General features: G+C 42.8%; 1 protein-coding gene across 1 annotated transcript in view; it reads left to right on the top strand.

Annotated features, from left to right (window-relative positions):
- SPEF2 (sperm flagellar 2) overlaps positions 1 to 21,250 on the top strand; it is a 137,855-nt gene that overhangs the window by 39,350 nt on the left and 77,255 nt on the right. The window contains exons 13-16 of the mRNA XM_059695098.1: positions 516 to 684; positions 16,809 to 17,028; positions 18,774 to 18,922; positions 20,839 to 20,914. Of these exons, the coding sequence (XP_059551081.1) occupies positions 516 to 684; positions 16,809 to 17,028; positions 18,774 to 18,922; positions 20,839 to 20,914 (614 nt within the window). The remainder of the gene's footprint in view (positions 1 to 515; positions 685 to 16,808; positions 17,029 to 18,773; positions 18,923 to 20,838; positions 20,915 to 21,250) is intronic.

The following is a 21,250-nucleotide window of genomic DNA, read 5'->3' as shown; positions in this document are numbered from 1 at the left end:
TTCTCTCTCACAGATGTTTCTAACTCTCTATCCCTCTCCCTTCCTCTCTGTGAAAAATTAATAATAATAAAAAAAGAATATAACAGCATGTTGAAATCCCTGGTCTCAAACAGCAGACCCTGGAGAATGTATCCTATATAATAAAAGGGTAATATGCAAATTGACCGAACAGCGGAACAAACAGTTGCTGTGATGCTCACTGACCACCAGGGGGCAGACACTCCATGCAGGAGCTGCCTGCTGGTGGTCAGTGCACTCCCACAGGGGGAGCACCACTCAGCCATAAGCCAGACTAATGGCTGGTGAGCACAGTGGCCCACCTCTACGTCAGTCGGATATCCCTGGAGGGTTCGCGGACTGCAAAAGCGTGCAGGCCAGGCTGAGGAACCTCCCTTCCCCCCAGTGCATGAATGTCATGCACCGGGCCTCTAATATAATAATAGAAAGACTATAGTCTAAGGTGTATGTATGACTAACCGTTGATTCATCTCTACCTTTTTTTTCTTTTGCAATAGTCTGATTCCACATAAAATTATGCATGATTGGAAGGAACTGTTTTTTCATGGAAAGCCCATTTATGAGCAAGCCTCTATTAAGGATCTGCCAGCTAGGCCTTCTGCAGAGCAACTTACAGAAATGGAGAAAAGGGACTTGCTAGACAACAATGATTATGAAGAATATAAGGTACGAACAAAAATGGAGTAATTAAGGTGAATGCAACATAATAAACATCCTGTTAACATTGATTTTGTGATATTATTTTATTCCTATTAATAAAAATGGGATTTTATGTTTGCATTTTTCCCTTGGTTTAATGTGTAGTAAAGTACTCATTTGTAAATGCCTAACTACATATGCTCTATTATCTGTTACTCCCAGTTAATATTATGAGTGGTCTGAAAATAATCAAACATAGTACATTGCCTGGGCAAATAAATTGCAGAATTTTAAAATGTTTTTTTATCAATCAGCATTTTTCTTTGTATGAGCTAACTACCTTTGCTTCAAAAAACCCCTGTTAAAAGGTATTTCCTTAAAAATGTATCTAAAGACTATATTGTTCTTAGTGGCAAATGAAAGAGGAGAAGGTCTGAGCTTCCTGAGTAGCATAGATTCAAACAAAACTTTATTCAAAGATTTTTTTGTATTGGGTGCCAATTGTTTTCCTCAGATGAGCCGCTGAAAGGCCTTTGGGGTTAGACAGACCAAGGGCTCATCATTGACACTGCCATGTGCTAGCTGTGAGACCACAGGCAGCCACTCCCTTAGTGGCAAGACTGATTTGTGAAATGGCAATAATAATATACCTACCTTATTTTGTTGTGAGGACAGTACATTTAAAAAATGTATGTTTTTATTTATTTCAGAGAGAGGGAGGGAGAGGGAGAGAGAGATAGAAATATTAATTATGAGAGAGAATCATTGATTGGTTGCCTCCCTGCACACCCCATTCTGGGGATAGAGTCCGCAACTCGGGCCAATGCCTGGGCCAATCCTCAACCACTGAGCCACACTGGCTGGGCTGAAGGTAACACATATTTGAACATTTAACCAAGTGCACTGCATGTTGGATGCAAATAATACATATCAGTTTCTTTCCTCACCACCTTGCACTCCCTCACCTAACTTCATCTCACCTTTAGGAGGAGACTGTAAAATTAATAGCTATTGGATAGAAGTTCTACATTGATCAGCAGCAATGGAAGAAAATAAGAGGCTTTTTATTATTAGAAATATTGAATTAATTCCAGAAGGGCAATAAGTGCAATATGAATGATTCGGCACAATCATTTGTTGAAGCCATCAAATACTCACTAAATAGTTGTTGAAAGGATGCATGAATGAAGTAAAGGAATAATAGTGAACCGGGCAAAGTGTAAAATAGCACTGATATGTAAATACTGAAAGAAGATAAGAATATGCAAAAAGGCAAGGAAAGAAAATGAGATTATGAGAAACTAAATGTACACCATATTTTAATTGGATGCATCTGTATTTGTATTACTAAGAGAACTGTTATTTATTAAGGATTGAGTAGAATCTTATGGGATATGTGTGCATATTTATTTCATTTGACCATAGAATATACTAGAGGTAGTGTGTCAATCTAAAGTGTCATGCTACAAAATAAAATTTTTTGACAATATCGAGTTATGAAAGGGATTTCTTTCCACTGTAAATTGTCGTTTTATTTGACAGATCTTGCTGATTCATGGACTATTGATTTCTAGCTTATTTCTTAAACAGCTCTACTCTATTCTTGTTGTTCTCATAAATCAGGAGACCGGGTAGCCTGCAGCTTAGCGAAGATTTGTCTTTTTAACTTTTTTTTCTTGTTTGGGAAATCATTACCACAGGAACACGGTCGTCTTACCCACATCCTTTGTAGGAAATTGTAAACTTTTGTTAGGTGTGTGTGTGAACGTCTGGCAGGGCAGTTTATTGTGTTTATAGCCTTTACTGTCTTTCGGGAAATGAAAATTACCTTAGGATTTCTGATTTGTGTTTATATACTTTGCTCCTTTTGACCACATGATGGAAAATAATAGGCAGATGTTATACATTAATCCTTCCCTATTGTTAGCGCTTCTTTGTCTCTTCGGGATCTTGTTAACTGTTCCTGCCTGCAAGCAAAAAATAAATGTTTCAACTTGTAAAATATATTATTTGGCTTAAGGGGGACAACACAGCCTGGTTTAGCTGAAGGAAGCAGCTGTCCATACTTATCGTTGCTAAATTTGCTCAGCCTTTCTAGTCCTTAGGGATTAAATGCATACCTTAGAAATTAGTCTTCCAAAGGTTTGCCTTCTTAGCATACTTTATTGATGCCCATAAACACCATCCTTAAATAACTAATATCTCCCAGTTTTGAGCCCACACTTTTAAAGCTCTGTTAGAGAACTATCATGCTTAAATATTTTAAATATTACTCCTAGAAATCGGCATGAAACACAATTTTGCTCATGTATGCATCATATGTAGCTGCCAACAATTTGTCTCTTACTTCTTTTTTTAATATATTTTTATTGATTTCAGAAAGAGAGAGAGAGAGAGAGAGACATCAATGATGAGGGAGAATCATTGACTGGATGCCTCCTGCATGCCCCCCACCAGGGATCAAGACCAGAATCAAACCCAGGACCCTTCAGTCCACAGGCCTATACTCTATCCACTGAGCCAAACCAGCTAGGGATGTCTCTTATTTCTTAACATTATTTCCTACATCATCACACTCCATCATCCAGGAATGGTGTGGCCAGAAATATCATTCACTTATCACTCCTCGGGAGGAAGCAGTAACAGCATCATGGAACAGCCGGGCCCCACTGGGCTTCCCAGGCAACTGCCACAGGAAAACAACGAGTAGGGAAGAGCCCTGAAAACCCAGTGCATCCTGGGCAGCAGGGGAAGCCAGGAGCCCAGCCTCTCTAGCTCTCTGGAGGCACGGTCCTCACACAGCAGCCAGTGGTTCTCAATTACGCACTGGACTCCTCCTGGTAAACCCCAAACTCTCCCCAGTGCAAGTCCTTTTCAGGAAGTCTCCGCCACAACACACTTGGCAATTTGCAGAGCTCTACTGTGCATGCCAACAAACAAGTTTTAGTTGGAATTCCCCCAATTTGAAAGAAGGGTATTTTGTGTCCAGTATATCATGTTGTTAAGTCGACCAAAGTTTTGTCATTGTTATTTTTGTTTGAAAAATTACTGTTTAAGCTCATGATCACTTGAGCTTGTTGTGGTTGGGCTAACCCTGGAGTGTATGTTGTAATGCACATACACTGTTGGCTTATGATATTCTACTAACTAGACTTTATGATGCATTTGTACATATTGTGGTTTAACATTCATGCTCCTGTCACTACGCCAGATGTATACACACCTTCTTTCTCAGCAGACCCCCAGGTTTGTTTATACATTGTTTATATATTTATTTATTGCCAGGTCCTTTCCACTGAAGAATAGGAATGAGGGACTAAATCAACCATGAGGTTGCCTTCCTATGTCTGATCTAATTTGTCTGACTGAGAGGCTCCAGACACTGCCTTCTTCTTACTCTCAACTCCAGCCTTTAGTATTGACCCAGTGGCTTCAGACTCAGCTTCTAAGAGTGGACACGCCAGCTTACCCCTGCCTTGCTCCCTGGCTTCCCAGTGAATGCCCTATTCTTCATAGCTTATTATTTAATCAAATTTTCTTATGGGCAGAATATCAATCTGAAGCCTGTGTCACTCAAGTGAAATCACTGGGTAACTGACACAAGCACAGTGATAGATTTTAGTAGCAGCTGAGTGATTGTAAATACCCATTTTTTTAAAAAAAATTATTTAAAAGATATTTATTGCATTAGTCAACTCAGGTTGCCACTGTAGACTGGGTGGCTTCAAAATATAGGAATGTATTTCTCACACTCCTGGGAAATCCAAGATCAGGGTGCCAGCAGATTTAGTTTCCTGGTGAGGACTCTCTTCTAGACTTGCCACCTTCACACTGTGTCCTCACATGGAGCAGAGAGAGAGAGAGAGAGAGAGAGAGAACTCTGGTCTCTTTCCTTTTTAAAGGACACTATTCCCATCATGGGGATCACCACTGTCAAAACCTTATTGCCTAATTATCTTGCAAAGGCCCCACATATGAACTGTAGAGAGACACAATAGAGTCCGTAACATATCTGTTTACTCAGGACACTTATGAGATACCTCAGAGTGCAAGCTTAGGTAACACCTCAAGTGCAAGACTCCTTGAATTCAAATGAAATGGCTGTTTCATCGCTTTCTTTTTTTGCTCCTTGCTGAGAAAGAAGTCTTAAAATACCTTTTTTACTATGAAGATATGTTTGTATCTTCTATTTTGAGCATTGTGGGAGTATAGCTTACTTTTGAGTGAGCAGTTGCTTACATGATGGAAGTTGAAATAATCTGTCAGACCTCCTACTTTAAAAGTTCTGTTTGCCATTGTACCTGCTGCCACACATTATCACTTCTTTGGATTAAAACATAAGAGGCATCTGCTGATATACAAACATTTCCTAAGATAGGTAACAAGAATAACCATCAGCCTCTAAAATAGGAGCTAGGAAGGAAGGTTGGTACTGAAAGGAATATTCCCACCACGATTCTAGTTTCGTTTTTATGTTATGCACTTAATGGCTCTATTTGTTTAGAGTTTTGTCTCCAGCTCTCTAAATTCCTCCTGTACTGGTCAGGCTAGCTAGCCGGCTTTTCCAGGGTAAGGCCCCATTGTGTGTCTTAGTGGGATTACCAGTAGGTCCTGTAATACTGATTTATGGTAACCAAACATAGTGATACTGATTTACAAAGTAGAATATTAATGTATTGATTTTCAAAGGGAGCTGTGGTTATCCTAACCCTGTGGTTATCAAGAAACAAGGCTATCTTCCAACTATTGTTGGCCAAGGATTTCAGAGGACTTGGAGGGGGTTTGGCAGAGGTCTTGAGTAGAGGGACTAGAAGGGGAACTTTGGTCATGGGGCCCAATAAATCTCAAGAAACTTGAATGGATCCAAGAAAGTCTTTGGATTTTGGTGTGGGGCAGAGGTGTTGGGCTGGGAACTCTCCCACCTGAAGGAACCCTCTCCCCCCAACTACTCCTGTCCAGTTCCCAGGGCCTGTCAGCAATATACTTTGGTACATTGGACATAGAGTTGCCTTTGATATATTGGGTCAGTGCCACCTATAAGCTTTTTTGGAGTGGTCTACACCCCTTTGAGGTATTAACCTTATGTGGCATTAGAGAAATTCCAACCCAGTCTGTCTCTCTGACTGTCCCTGGCTGAGCGATGGTAGCAGGTAGGTGAATTCAGATGTAGAAGCTTCTGGAAAAGTTTTTGAGCAGCAAGACCATAGCAGTTGGTATCGAAGTGATCTTGAGGGAGACACCACCTCCCTGGTGAATAAAGCATAGTGTGACCAACTAAGAAATACAGTTTACTGTTTTTATTAGAAGGACTACCAGCTCTAGAATTGTTTGGTGGTCCTTTCACAGGGAGAGAGCTGATATAATGTCCAGTGTGATAATGTCCCAAGGGCATTTGGGGGTCAGGAGGACTGCAGTAGCCTTAGAGTCTTAATTTGTTTCAGACCCAGGCACTTGGGCTGTAAAAAGCACTGGACTAGCTGCACAGCTGCTGTAATCCCCGACATGCTGCGTTCAATGCCCCAGGAGGGCCGGGGTGCTTGCCAGGGCAGAGAAGGGAACCAGGACTCCGGACCTGTCCTTTGGGGCTGAATAAGCTATTCCTCCCGGATCTCCTCCGCTGAGTCACTTTGAGCACGTCTGGCATCAGAGTGCCACGCAGAGCCCCTGCCCATTGTTTGCCGCTGATTGGTCACTGCATTTCAGCAGCACAGAAATAGCCGTTTTCAGGACAGAGGAGCTCTCCAAGCGGCTTCATTTCAGTTGCTCCTGGTAATCAGACCTGCAAGACAAAGTGTCAGCCCAGATCTGGCTGCTGGATCTGTAAGTGAGAAAAAGAAGCCTGCCCCTTCTTGCAAGTGCGGGCTTTCTGAGCTTACGGACCCTTGGAAGCTAGAGTTGTTGGCTTGTGCGTAGTGAGGAGCCAGGCCCTCTCAGGTGTAGGCCTCTCGGCTTTGACGGTGATCTTCATCACCTGCTGGGTAATTGACCAAGGCCAATTTGAATTTCCCTCAAAGTAGGGGGATTCAAATTAGGCACAAAGTAGGTGGAATTTGTTACCCGGGCCTCCTTTTGTGATAGGCTAGAACTAAACATCTGTTTCCGTGGCATTAGGTCAGGGCAGGTTGGGGACGGCTGCTGCTAGGACCTAAGTGATAAGGTTCTGAGTGGAAGCCATTATTAGGATTAGGACCAGGTCTTCACATTTCCTAATGAGACAGAATTAACTGCAGGATCTGCTGAGAGGTAGGCATTGGCTACTCACAATTCTTCTTGTAGCCAGGACAGTCTTCAGCTCAGCATTGTGGGTGAAGTAGAGTTACCGGCCTTTCCCTGCTTACCATGGGCTACGTATGCACTTCCTGACAATAGGTAGGGGGCTCAGACTGAGCACTCTAGCATAGAGGTGCATGGAGGCATACCTTCTCTCCGGAGGTGCATCTACCCTGCCAACATCAGTGAGAGCTGTACACCCCCATGCCCTTAGCTCCTCTGGAATCTACAGGCAAGCCTGGCAGGAAGGTATGGCCAGGTAGCTAACCATGCTATGACATGACTGGAAGTCAGGTGACTTAGAAAGGCTGCCAAGCTCACTCAGCAGGGCCGGCTCAACTTTTCTAGTTGCTCTGAGACCTTTAAATCGGGTCCCATGCAGAGCCCACTCCATGACAGTTCCGAGGTGAGACGTCAGAATTTAGTTGTCCATCAGCTGCTGACTTCTCCTCTCTTCCTCCTTGTTAAGGGTTGCACAGGGCAGGATCCATTCTTCTCATTGGAACCTGGCCATCAAAAAGGTTCCACACTGTGGTTAAGAAACCATATAGGGCCGCCAGGTTACATGAGCTGACTCCCCATCATATCCAACCACCCCTCTGCTTCTCCTGAGAATCATGGGCAGTTGCCAGGAATTTAAAAGTCTGAATTACAAATTTAGGCAGTTCCCCCAGATTCCCTCAGGGTTTTTGAGTGGTTGGAGGAGAAAAAGCCTGGGAAAGAAAGGCAAAGAACAGAAGCTCTGAAAGCTACGAAGTTTTACCTTAGTACTCCATTGTGGAGTATGACTTTTTTTCTGAATGCCAAACTCCAGTAATTGGAATATAGCCCCTGGATTTTCCATGTTGCCATAGTAATAAGTGTGTTTCTATAACGTCTGATTACCTCTGGTAGGAGACAGGACAGATCCAAACAGAAGATCAGCCAGGATTGCCGGTGCCAGAGGTTCATTTCTTTGAACTGGAACCAAGATGATCAAGATAGTTTATCTGAAAGTAGCCAGAAACAGGAAGCGGCAGAGGTGGGCTCAAGCCAAGTCCTTTCAGTAGGCCAAGGATCAAAGCTGAGATTGGTGAGAACCAGACTAGAGAATGAAAATGAAGCTGGGTGGTTGGAAAGTAGGCAGAGCTGGAACAGAAGAAGACTCGGATTAAAGGCTTGGAAGCAAAGTGAGGAGGCCTTAGGCAATTGCCACAAACAGAGCTGTAATGTCTGCCCCTTGTTTTTATTATCTGCCCGTCATGTGGTACATGGTTGCATCAACCTAGTTTAGGAGACCCAAGGCAAATATCTAGTTAGGAATATGAAACTAATCAGGTCACAAACAGCTCTCCATACATCACCTCTTACGTGCCCATTCACACAGGCGGCTCCTACCCATTCCAGGACACTATAAAGTCTCTGGCAGCGCTTCTTACCAAGTCCCAAACATATAGGTTGTTAATAACTTATTACATTTCAACTGAGATGCTTTTTGCTGCCATAAAAAGATGCCTTGATTTAATGGAGAAGCTCTCTCAAAATTCATACTACAAACCCTGACTTCAAGAAATGCTTCCAGCCCTAACTGGTTTGGCTCAGTGGATAGAGAGTTGGCCTATGGACTGAAGGGTCCCAGGTTTGTTTCCGGTCAAGGGCATGTACCTTGGTTGTGGGCACATCCCCAGTGGGGGGTGTGCAGGAGGCAGATAATCGATGTTTCTCTCTCATTGATGTTTCTAACTCTCTATCCCTCTCCCTTCCTCTCTGTAAAAAATCAATAAAATATATATATATATATATATATATATATATATATATATATATATATATATATAAAAGAAATGCTTCCAGAACTAGCTAATTTCGTACATGGCCTGTGGATTCTTGCTGACTTCTATCTGTAATGATGACATTTCCTGATCTAGATTTGGGGTTGAATTGTGCCTATCAATCTTATTTGGGAAACTAAAATCTAAAATCAACCACACAAATAAGATCTAAAAAAAGGTGAATAAACTGGATCTTTAAATGATTACCAATTATGAGAAATTGCACCTAGAATTATGTTATTATTTTTAAAATATATTTTGGTAAATCTCTACTTGGTAACTCTCTGGGTTGAGTCACTGTTAGTACAAAGTTAAGGGTTTATCCTTCCTATTTAAGAGATGAATCCAAGATGGTACTTAGACACATGAAATCAGAACTGAGGGTACCTGGTGTCTTGTCCAATAAAACATCCTGTATTTTTTTGGTTTTTTGGTTTGTTTTGTTTTTCAAGCAGTGGATTGAGAATAGATTATGAAATTAATTCATAGGTCATAATCATTATTTTTTAAAAATAGAAGCACGACATAATGGAAATGATGCAATGGTATACAATAGAAACTAAAGCACCTCACCAGTAGTAAGGATAGGTATTTCATACAACATTTTTTTCTGTCTTACACGTACTTGCGCACAAATACTGGCAACAATGTAAAATGCATTTCTTATGGAGGGCCCTTGGCCAAAATGTCTGAAAGCCACTTTCCTGGAAGATGCAGTACAATTGGTAATTATTTTTCAATAGAGGCCAGGCAGCGGGAGGAGTGCCCACAGGGGTTCATAACAATAAAAAATGGAGACATTTGGTGAAGTGGTTGACCTGGAAGGAAGCCTGTACAAGTAGCTAAAGAAAAGGTCATCACGATGACAAAAATAGAATGTTCTAGGGGATTTGAGGATTGATAATGGCTACGACAACCCCTGAGGCTGCAACTACAAGCCTCAGTTGTACTTCAGCCATCACAGACTGTCTTCTCTCTTCACTTTCTGCTGGGTGGTGTGCAAGAAAAGCCAGCCGTAGTAGATGCAGAATTCATGCAGCTCCAAAGCCTTGGCAGGGTGGAGTTGTGATGCTTTGGCCCTGCACTCTAAAGGAGGCCTAGCCTCATTTTGTGGAGTTACTACATGTGGCATTTTCCGAGGTCAGTTTATTAGAAGCTTCCACCATTCGTTTTCTGGCCTCTGTAACCAGATAATATGTCTATTGTTGGGTTTTAGTATCTCTAGGTAAAAAGATGGCATTTCAAGGAAACTGGCAGGTATGAATGCTTTAGGGCTTGAATTGTGAGACGCTTGGAGCTCACCAGACAGGGAATAGCTGGACAACTTCAGGACATGTAGATATTGGTAAAGTCTAGCCATTGACGAAGACACACGCTGGATTGTGTGTACTTTCAAACCAGTACCGCCACTCTGCAAAGGCCACATTCAAAGGCTGCTACTAGATAGCATTGGCATAACCCAATGTGTGTGTGTTGAGTATTGTGCTACTGGAACTCACGTGACAGTTGAATGTTTCTCAAGGTCCAGATTCCATTAACACAGGTTCGTCGAAGTGAACCGTGTCTCCCCTCTCTTTTAAAAGGATAGATGAGAAAGCTCTATCTCCATCTTGGATCTTCAGAAGAAGTGAGAATGCGGTGCATTTGCTTTGCTCCAGGGGTAATCATGTTCAGAGAAGCAAGCAAAGCATGTTGAGAAAACCATGCATCTCCACCAGCAGCAGCATCCAGCCACTTGGGCAATATTGCAGTCGAGGAGGGGAATCCAGTGAACTGGTCACGTGGGAGATCTTAGGTGTGTCTTTGAAGTGTGCACACTCAAACATACCGCTCTCAATCAAGTCTGTCTGTACATGGTCATGATACTTGTAGCCGTAGTTAATAACAAGGGGACCAAGGACAAGGACTTATCAGGCCACAGGACACAAAAGGATATGACAGACTGGATGTAACCAGAATCAGAAGACTAGGGAACCTGAGGTAGCGACAACATGATATAGAGAACCATGTGAGTGTATTGAATCCTGGCCGGTAAGCAGATTGTTAGGCCCATGTTATCGGTGAAAACAGGAAGAATTGGGAGATACCATGGTCCCAGGAATTCAGAATTCAGTTTCTGGAAAGGTCGGTATAAGTCAATTAATAAAAATACTACTAGCAAAGAGGTTATGACTTTTAACCAAGGTCAGAGGTTGTTTACTCTGTTGTAATTTTATGATCTGTGTGTGTAGGTAGACAAGAGGTGTTGATAGATCTTGAGTCTTGCACTTTTACCTTCTCAAAAATACATATTGATGGTATTTATATAGGCACAATAACAATAAAGAGATGTTAATTGTTCATTATACATGCATGTCAGTTGACATGAATTAGTGCTAAGACCAAGGAGCACATTTACACACAAAATAGTGTCTTGCTAAAGTACTGGTTTATAGCAGGTGATACTTACCTGGTGTTGCCCACTCTAGGTATCAGAGTCCTGAAACTAATAGTTAGATGTCTATTTATAACAGTACCTGAAGGAGTAAAAATTAAATATTTTATATAATTTTCTCTAGTATAATCCTATCTAATAAAAGAGAAAAACGGTAATTGGCGTACGATGATACCCTTTTCATTGGCTAATCAGGGCTATATGCAAATTAACTGCCAACTAAGATTGGCAGTTAACTGCCAACAAGATGGCGGTTAATTTGCATATGTAGGCACAATGCAGGGAGGCGAAAGGGAAAGCAGGAAGAAGCCCCCTGCCACTGACAGTGATCGGAAACCCAGGGGGGAGCTAAGAGCTGGGGGGCAGGGCAAAGGCCCTGCCCCCCAGCCATGATCGGAGAATCAGGTGCCTTTGCCGCCCTGGCCAGTGATAGCAGGAAGTAGGGGTGGAGCCAGCGATGGGAGCTGGGCATGGTCGAAGCTGGCAGTCCCGGGAGCTAGGGGTCCCTTGCCTGGGCCTAAAGCGGAGCCCACGATCGCGGGGCCGCTGCAGCTGCAGGCCCCCGCTGCCTGAGCCGGACGCCTCAGTCAGAGGCATTAGGCCTGGGCAGGGGCGGAGCCTGCAACCACGGGGAGCTGGGGGGTCCCCTGCCCAGGCCTGACACCTCTGCCGGAGGCCTCAGGCCTGGTCAAGGGGCCGATCCGGTGATTGGTGATCGGAGGGTGATGAGGGTCATCTCCTCTGGCCGAGGCATCAGGCCTGGGTGGGGGGCGGAGCCGGGGATTGGGGGGATATGATGGTCTCCTTGCCCAGGCCTGAAGCCTGGGTCAGAGGCGTCAGGCTTGGGCAGGGGGTGGAGCAAGCGATCAGAGGGAGATGGGGGTCCCCTGCCCAGGCATGATTCCTGGGCCAGAGGCCTCAGGCCTGAGCGGGGGCCAGAGCCAGTGATCAGGGGGAAATGGGGGTCCCCTGTCCAAGCCTGACACCTCTGGCGGAGGCGTCAGGCCTGGGCAAGGGGCCGATCAGGCGATCGGAGGGTGATGGGGGTCTACGCCTCTGGCCGAGGCATCAGGCCTGGGCTGGGGGCAGAACCAGTGATGGGGGTTAATGAGGGTCTCCTGCCCAGGCCTGACGCCTCTGTCAGAGGCGTCAGGCCTGGGCAAGGGGCCGATCCTGTGATTGGAGGGTGATGGGGGTCAACGCCTGAGGGCTCCCAGTATGTGAGAGGGGGCAGGCTGGGCTGAGGGACACTCCCCCCCACACACACACCCAGTGCACGAATTTCGTGCACCGGGCCCCTAGTTTTATTATATAATTATGTAAAAGAGAAACCTGGTTCTTCATTAATGAACTAGAAAATCTCTCTTGCTCAGTGGAGTGAAACTAGTAATCTTCATTCTGGTCTGAATTTACCTCTTTTTCCAGTTCTTCTGACCTCTTTTTTACTCATCATGTGCTTGTTCCAGCCTGAGATGTTTACCTTGACTTACCCTTTATTCTTGGTCTTCAGCTGTGTTTTTAAGATGGTTCTGAAAAATGTGTCCCCTCCCCCCACCCCCACCCCCCCAAAAAAACCCACCTTGATTTGCTTATCTCCACAGGTCAGGCCTCCGTTCTTTTTCTAATCTAAGCATTCCATTCTCTTCATGGTCAACATTCTGTCCCATTGTGTTCTGCTACATTCTACACTAACTCAGTGATGGAAGAGGGCTTTATTCTGGCGCCTCTGAGCAGCAGCAACCATCTCTATACCAGGGACTCAATTGCACAGCCACCTCTACTTCCCTAGGGACATTGCAACTTCTTTCTTTTTTTTAATGTAGAACTACTTGTTTAGAACTCCCAGAATAGTGTAACTATTAATGCTAATGATAAATATCTTTTTCTTATTCCTGCCTTTAATGGAAAAATGTATCATTCATCTTTGTTCACCACTACATATCGATCCTAAAAGTGCTAAGATGTCATCTTCAATTCATTGCATATTAGAGGATTTGCTTTGTTTCATTTTAATTTTTATATTTTCTCATCAGAAATGAATTTTGAATTTTATCAGATGCTTCTTGGTCAAAATGATCATGGCTTTTTAAAAAAATAAATTAGCCTAATAATGTGATATGGTATTATGTTTTCTAATATTTATCTTCCCCAGTGTTCATGAAATAACTCTGATTTAGTTATGGCAAGACAACTTCAACATAGTATAGAGGTTATGAGCACATGTTCTAGAATCTGCCTGCCTGCGTTCCAATCCAAGTTCTGCCATTACTATTTGTTGTGAACATGACAAGAAATTTAGCTTCTATACTACTTCGGTGTTTTCTTCTGAAAAATCAGAAAGATAAGAATACTTTTGTAAGAGTCGTGTGAGAATCGTGTGAGATAATACATAAAAACAACAGTATATGGCACATACTGTGTAGTAAATGTCAACTGGTATCTTTATTGTCTCTTAATATAATGCTAATTCTTTTACTATTTCAGGCATGATTCTTGTAAAGTATTTCCAAGTGAGGTTGGCTTGTAGTTTTCTTCTTGGATGCTATTTTTGTCAATTGCTTTTGACATCTTTCTGGTATCAGGGTTATGCTAGTTTTGCCAGGTGAACTGGAAAGCTTTCTATTTCATTCCATGCTCTAGAAAACTAAACAACACTTATATTTCAGTTAATTATGGTAGACTATTATGGTCTTCAAGATTCCTCTGGATATAGTTCTTTAACAACTTTTCCAATTTTTTTCATGGTTTTCATCTTTAAAATACTCTACTTAAATTAAAAATTGTATCATTTTTACTCTCCTAAAATATCATTTTACCATACAGTAGTAAATACAAGTTTTTTATAGTAGAGTTATACATAACATTTTCTTAAAAATTTTTGTCTTCTTAAAATCTGTTACTTTCTTTCTATTATATTACAAAATTAATACTTGCTATTCTTCACCTTTGTTCAGAACTAATAGCAATTTTATTTTCAGGATTATCATGGACAAATCTAGGAATATATCAATAACAGGTATCTCAATAGTTTGCTCTCTAATTTATCAATTTCCATTTTTATGAGTCCCTTCTTCCTTATTTTTAAATTTATTTTAATACTAGAGGCCCGGTGTACAAAAATTTGTGCACTGGGGGGGGGGGTGTCCCTCAGCCTGCCTGTGCCCTCTCACAGTCTGGGACTCCTCGGGAGATAACGACCTGCTGGCTTAGGCTTGCTCCCAGGTGGCAGAGGGCAGGCCCAATCCCTAGGTACAGCCCCTGGTCGGGCTCAAAGCAGGGCCGATTGGGGAGTTGGGGTGCCGCCCCCTGTCATGCACAGAGCAGGGCGGATCAGGAGGTTGCGATGCCACCCTCAGTCATGCTCAGGGTAGGGCCGATTGGGGGGTTGGGGCGCCGCCCCTGTCACACTCAAGGCAGGGTCGATGGGGAGGTTGCGGCGCCACCCCCTGTCACGCACAGAGCAGGACGGATCAGGGGTTTGTGGTGCCACCCCTGTCACAGACAGAGCTGGCCGATCAGAGGGGTTGGGGCACCGCCCCCTGTCCCGCACAGAGCAGGGCCCACCAGGGGGGTTGGGGCTCCGCCCCCTGTCACACACAGAGCAGGGCGGATCAGGGCGTTGGGGCACCGCACCCTGTCACACTCAGGGCAGGGCCAATGGGGAGGTTATGGCTCTACCCCATCACACACAGAGCAGGGCCCGTGGGGGGCGGTTGGGGTGCCGCCCTCTATCACCCACAGAGCAGGGCCAATCAGGGGCTTGGGGCACCACCACTCTCACACTCAGGGCAGGGCCGATGGGGAGGTTATGGCTCTACTCCGTCACACACAGAGCAGGGCCCGTGGGGTGGGGGGGTTGGGGCGCCACACCCTGTCACACACAGAGCCACAGGGTGATCAGAGGGTTGGGGAGCTCCCCCCTATCAGGCACAGAGCAGGGGATCAGGGGGTTGGGGAGCCTTCCCCTGTCACGAACAGAGCAGGGCGGATAGGGAGGTTGTGGCCCCGCCCCCTGTCACACACAGAGCCTCAGGGCGATCAGGGGGTTTGGGCACTGCCCCCTGTCACACTGATCCCGGTGCTGGGAGGCATATTACCCTTTAACTATATAGAATAGAGGCCTGGTGCATGGGTGGGGGCTGGCTGGTTTGCCCTGAAGGGTGTCCTGGATCAGGGTGGGGGTCCCCACTGGGGTGCCTGGCCAACCTGGATGAGGGGATGATGGCTGTTTGCAGCTGGTCACACACCCTTCAGGGTGGGGGTCCCCCTGGGGTTCCTGGCCAATCTGGGTGAGGGGCTGAGGGCTGGTTTCAGGCTGGTGGGTGACTGAAGCTCCCAACCGCTCCTTTTTTTCTTTTTTGTTTTTTATTCTGGGCCAGCTTTAGCTCTGGCTCCAGCTCTGAGGCCTCTGCTGCTGAAAGCAGGTATCTGGTTTGTTTGTGTTCTATAATCGAAACACTGTATCAACTCCAGGTCTGAGATCCCGGCAGGCTGAAAGCAGGTTTCTGGGGTTTTGTTTAGCTTCTATATTTGTTACAATGTTTCAAACTGCAAGTTCAGAGGCGGGGAACATTGGTTTCCTCCGTCACTGAAGCAAGCAAGCCTCATGTTAGTTTCCAGCTGCCTGGCTGCTGGTCGCCATCTTGGCTGGCAGTTAATTTGCATATCGCCCTGATTAGCCAATGGGAAGGGTAGCAGTCGTACGCTAATTACCATGTTTCTCTTTTATTAGATAGGATTATTTCAATGCTTAGTTTATTTATTTCCCTTCTTTTTACGTCAGGGCATTATGCTAAGGAACTATGAATTTTCCTCTAAGTACAGTTTGATACCATCCCATATTTTTAATAAATAAATTTAATGTTCTTTTTGGACATTTATATTTTTAATTTCTTTCTTGCATCAAGAATTACTCAAAAAGACTGATTTTAGTTGTCAAGAATTTATATTTTTCATATCTTTCAAACATCAATTTCTAGTTTTATTACACAGAGCTCAGAGAATGTGGTCTGTAGTGTTGTTTTTTTCTTTCCCTTTAATTGATCATTTTAGCAAGGAACCTGGAAAAAACTGGGAGTTAAACATAGACTTAGGAGTTAAACATAGACACCATATTGGGCATGAAATAGCATATAAAACTATTACTGTTTTTTATCTGCTTACTTATTATAGTTTTAATTTAAGTATCTTAATGCTCAAGCTGGACTTTAATTTGCCTCAGTTAACTCAATATGCCTCCTTTTATAAACTATTATGGATTTTAGAGTTGGGTTAGTGTGTGTTTTCTTAATTTTTATGTGGTGAGCTCATTTTTTGCTCTCTAGTATGAAAATATTCACATTATTAGCCATTCATGTAATACTAGAGTTCCGATGTTCTAAATTCATGCAAGGGGCTCAGCCCTCACAGCCCCGGCTTCATCTGGAAGGTCATCTGGAAGGTTGTCTGGACAATCCTTCTGCTGTTCAGCCATCCAGTCTAATTAGCATATTACACTTTTATTATTATAGATAATAATTTGACCTATTGATTAGCTTTTGTTTGTTATAATTTGTATTTGCTTTCAATATCCTTAAATGCCTAAATTCCACTTTTAAGAATATTATGTTTTGTTTGTCTCATTGCTACTTTCACAGAACATGGTTGGAGAGTGGGCCTTACCAGAAGAAATGATTGAAAATGTGCCACCCTCCAACAATTGCATATTGGGCCATGTGGTCTACAGACTAACTGAAAAATCTCTTCCCCCTGAAGATGAATCAATAGAATGTGAATTGCCTTCATGTGCTATTAAAGGGTGCATATTAGGGAAGACATTTAGTGGAAAAACAACTGCTCTAAAGGCTCTAGAAAAAGGTAGAATTTCTTTCTTTTTATATTTGTATTTATCAAATTATCTTAACATTGACTGTAACTGCAAATGGCTATGTCTGTAGAAAATATACATGAGGGTCTGCTGATATATTAGGAAAATCTGTCATCAAGAATTTTATAATAGAATGATCAAATAATTTGTTTCTAAGTCAGACACTTACTGATATAGAGTCATAAACTGTGACTGTCCCAGGCAAACCTGGTTATATGGATATGCTATATTATCATGATGCATAGTGTAACTGGAAATAACAAGTCTTAAACTTTCCTCATAAATTTTACTTACTTTACCAATAGATGGAGTAGGATATTAATAATTTGTCACAAGTGCAAGAGAAATCCACTGAAAATTATATAATATAAAAAAATGTAAATATTTTCATTCTTTATATTTGTTGAATTTTCACTCTGTCTTTGATGAGCCCTAGTCTTTCTCTGTAGAAGTTCTTTCAGTTAGAGGCAAAATCACAGATTTTCATCTGTTTAATTCATTTTATTTTTCCCTTTTTCATGGGAAAGCTCAAAATTTGCACTGAGGCCAGGCCATCCTGCATCAATCTAAGACAAAGAAGGGTAGGTCATTATTGAGATGTCAAAGAGCCCTCCTTAAAAAGCAACTAGACAAAATCACAGTGAGATACCACCTCACATCACTAGAATAGGTTTATTTTTTAAAATATATTTTTATCAATTTTTAGAGAAAGAGGAAGGGAGAGGGATAGAGAGATAGAAACATCAATGAGAGAGGAACATCATCGATCAACTGCCTCCTGCATGCGCCCCCACTGGGGATCAAGCCCACAACCCAGTCATGTGTCCTGACCAGGAATCTAACTGGTGACCTCTTGGTTCCTGGGTCAGTGCTCAACTGCTGAACCACACTGGCTGGGCAGGTGTAATTTTTTTTTAATGGGAAAAAGACAAGTAGGGATATTGGGACACATTACTGGTGGGAATGTAAAGTGGTACAGCCATTATGGAAAGCAGTTTAGTGGTTTCTCAAATAAGTTAAACACAGAATTACCACATGACCCCAGAAATTCCACTACTAGTTATATGCCAAAAAGATTAAACACAGGTGTTCAAAAAAGAAGAAACAACATTGTATAGGAATATTCATAGCAGTACCATTAATAATAACCAAAAGTTGGAACTAATCCAAATGTCCTTCAACCAATGAATGGATAACAAATATGATGTACCCATACAATGCAATATTATTCATCCATAAGAAGGAGTGAAGTACTGATGCATGCTACAACATGAATGAACCTTGAAAACATGATACTGGGTAAAAGAAGTCAGACACAAAAGGCCACATATTGTATGATTCCGCTGATATGAAATATTCAGAATAGAAATATCCATAGAGACAGAAAACAAATTAGTTGTTGCCAGGGACAGGGATAGGGTGAGGAAGTGACTGCTTAATGGGTACAGGGGTTCCTTTTGGGATGATAAAATTTTTCTGGAACAAGATAGTGGTGATGGTTGGACAACATTGTGAATAACTTAAATGGCACTGAAGTGTGTCTGTAGAATGGGCAAAATGGGTGCTGTATGTTCTGTGAATTCTAACAAAATAATTTAAAAGAGCAGCTTGACCCAGACCGCAGTTCTAGGGGGCCCTTAAGACAGTGTGAGAAAGCGAACCCAGCCCAGCACAGGACAATGATGTCAGTGTTCTACATGAGAAGCTGTCAGTGAAACTGCCTTTTGTACTTTAGACTTTCCTATTCAGGTACTTTCTATCGACACTCTTCTCCAAGAAGCTATCAAAGCATATCATGACAACGAAACCGTCAGTGAGACCCTTCTAATTCATCATGAAACCGAAGAAAAGGCTCTATTGGATCTGCATAGTAGCGAAAGCCAGGCAAGTATGATTTTAGTTATCTTTCTTGCATCTTATATATGAGATTTGAAGCTAGATGGAATCTAAAAGATCTTCTAGACCAGAGATTGATGGCTTTTTCTGTAAAGGCCCCAAAAGTAAATAGTTTATATTTTGTGGGTCAAGAGGCAAAATCAAGGATATTATGGGGTACTTACATACCACAAGAGAAAATCCACCCCCCACCACCAGTTTCCCTGGGTGGTCCATCCAAGGTGATGGTCTGACTTTGTGTCCAGTCACCTTCCGCTAGAGGCATTCTCCTCAGGAAAGAGCCACTGATGGTGAGGGGGTGGAGGGCCTGGATTTTAAGGGCTGGAGGGGAGAGGATAAGAGTGCTGTATGGAGTTCAGCAAGTCACCAGCGCCCAGAGTGAAATTCAACTCCTGAGAGCCTTGCAGCAGAGTCCCCATCATGTAGTTGGAGCCAAAGCCAGCCCTGGGCAATGGTCGAGGCCAGTGCTAGAGCTGAGCAGGGACAGGGGGTGGAGGGTGGCACCCGGCTTAGTCTCCAGGCTCACAATGGTGTCTTATGGAGTTTTAAGTGCCCACGGACCATATAAAAATAGTCAGTTCCTTAAATTTGGTCCATGCTCATTGTTGGCCAATCTCTGATCTAAGCTCATAGACCTCAATTTGTGGAGGTGGGGGGTTGAAGGGAGGTTTACCAGCATCACATTCTCATCAGCGTTGCATCTTGCTACATTATTGCATGAAGGTTCTAGTGCAGGAAATAGGAGAATGTGGCCCCACCGTGGGAGACAGTAGAAGCCCTAAGCATGAATTGGTTTGATTGGGATAAGGGGCTTGGTAATGTCTAGCACAGTGTTGGCAAACCTTTTGCACTCAGTGTGTCAGCATTTTGAAAAACCCTAACTTAACTCTGGTGCCGTGTCACATATAGAAATTTTTTGATATTTGCAACCATAGTAAAACAAAGATTTATATTTTTGATATTTATTTTATATGTTTAAATGCCATTTAACAAAGAAAAATCAACCAAAAAAATGAGTTCGCGTGTCGCCTCTGACACGCATGTCATAGGTTCGCCATCACTGGTCTAGCCAGGGGTGGGCAAACTTTTTGACTCGAGGGCCACAATGGGTTCTTAAACTGGACCGGAGGGCCGGAACAAAAGCATGGATGGAGTGTTTGTGTGAACTAATATAAATTCAAAGTAAACATCATTACATAAAAGGGTACGGCCTTTTTTTTTTTTTTTTAGTTTTATTCATTTCAAGCGGGCCGGATCCGGCCCGCGGGCCGTAGTTTGCCCACGGCTGGAGACTGTGATCAGGATCCCAGGTTCTAAACCCAAAACTCTTTCCCCTACCTCATGCTGTGTCTGCAATGGAATGAATTAGCAGAGAATCTAATCCAGAGCATTGGCACGAGCTATAAAATAAGTATCCTTTAACTGTGGATTCTGAAAATAACTAAGTTTTCTTCACTGTGGGATGCTGTGTCTTCCATGTTGTGGTACTCTTCATACTCCAACCTTTTGGGTGCCAGATAACACACATCTTCACTTTATTTCCCTTATGGTTAGCTATGACTGACGTCTCTAGGATTGTTCTTTCTCAGGTGGTTTCCATAAACTCTACCTCTTCGCATCTCCCATTGTGTTTTCAAAATGGCAGTTGCTGTATTTTACATAGTAATTGAAGGCCAATTGAAAGACAGTTTCCACCACAGGTTACTGTGTATTTCCATAAGTACAATTATCACCAAACTTTGTTTCTTTCTGGAAGTTATTCAGTCCCTCTAAATATCACTTATGTTTTAATGTTACAAATAGTGTTTGCTTGTTTTTTCAAACCTTACTTATAGAAATGAAATTTATAATGCTATTAAACGACAACATTAAAACCTGTCCGTGTGTGTGTTTTCTCCCCAAAGGATCTTCAAAGTAAATTTTCACTTGATCTACTTTCAGAGGAAGCCTTACCAGAAGGAGAAGATAAAACTATACTTAGTAAGTAAGACATTAAAACACATCATCCAGCCCTAGCTGGTTTGGCTCAGTGGATAGAGCTTTGGCCTGTGAACTGAAAGGTCCCAGGTTCAATTCTGGTCAAAAGCACATGCCTGGGTTGTAGGCTCAATCCCCACTAGGGGATGTGCAGGAAGCGGCCGATCCATTATTCTCTCTCATTGATGGTGTTTTTATCTCTCTCCCTCTCCTTTCCTCTCTGAAATCAATAATATATATATATATATATCATCCATCATTTAATTTAGAGGGACAGACAAACAGTAAGAACACATGTATGTGAGCACAGATGTGCTTGCAGGAGAGTCTCGCATAATT

This window comes from Myotis daubentonii, chromosome 4, assembly GCF_963259705.1.
Source record: "Myotis daubentonii chromosome 4, mMyoDau2.1, whole genome shotgun sequence".
Lineage (NCBI taxonomy): Eukaryota > Metazoa > Chordata > Mammalia > Chiroptera > Vespertilionidae > Myotis > Myotis daubentonii.
This window is presented reverse-complemented; position numbering and strand designations above follow the sequence as displayed.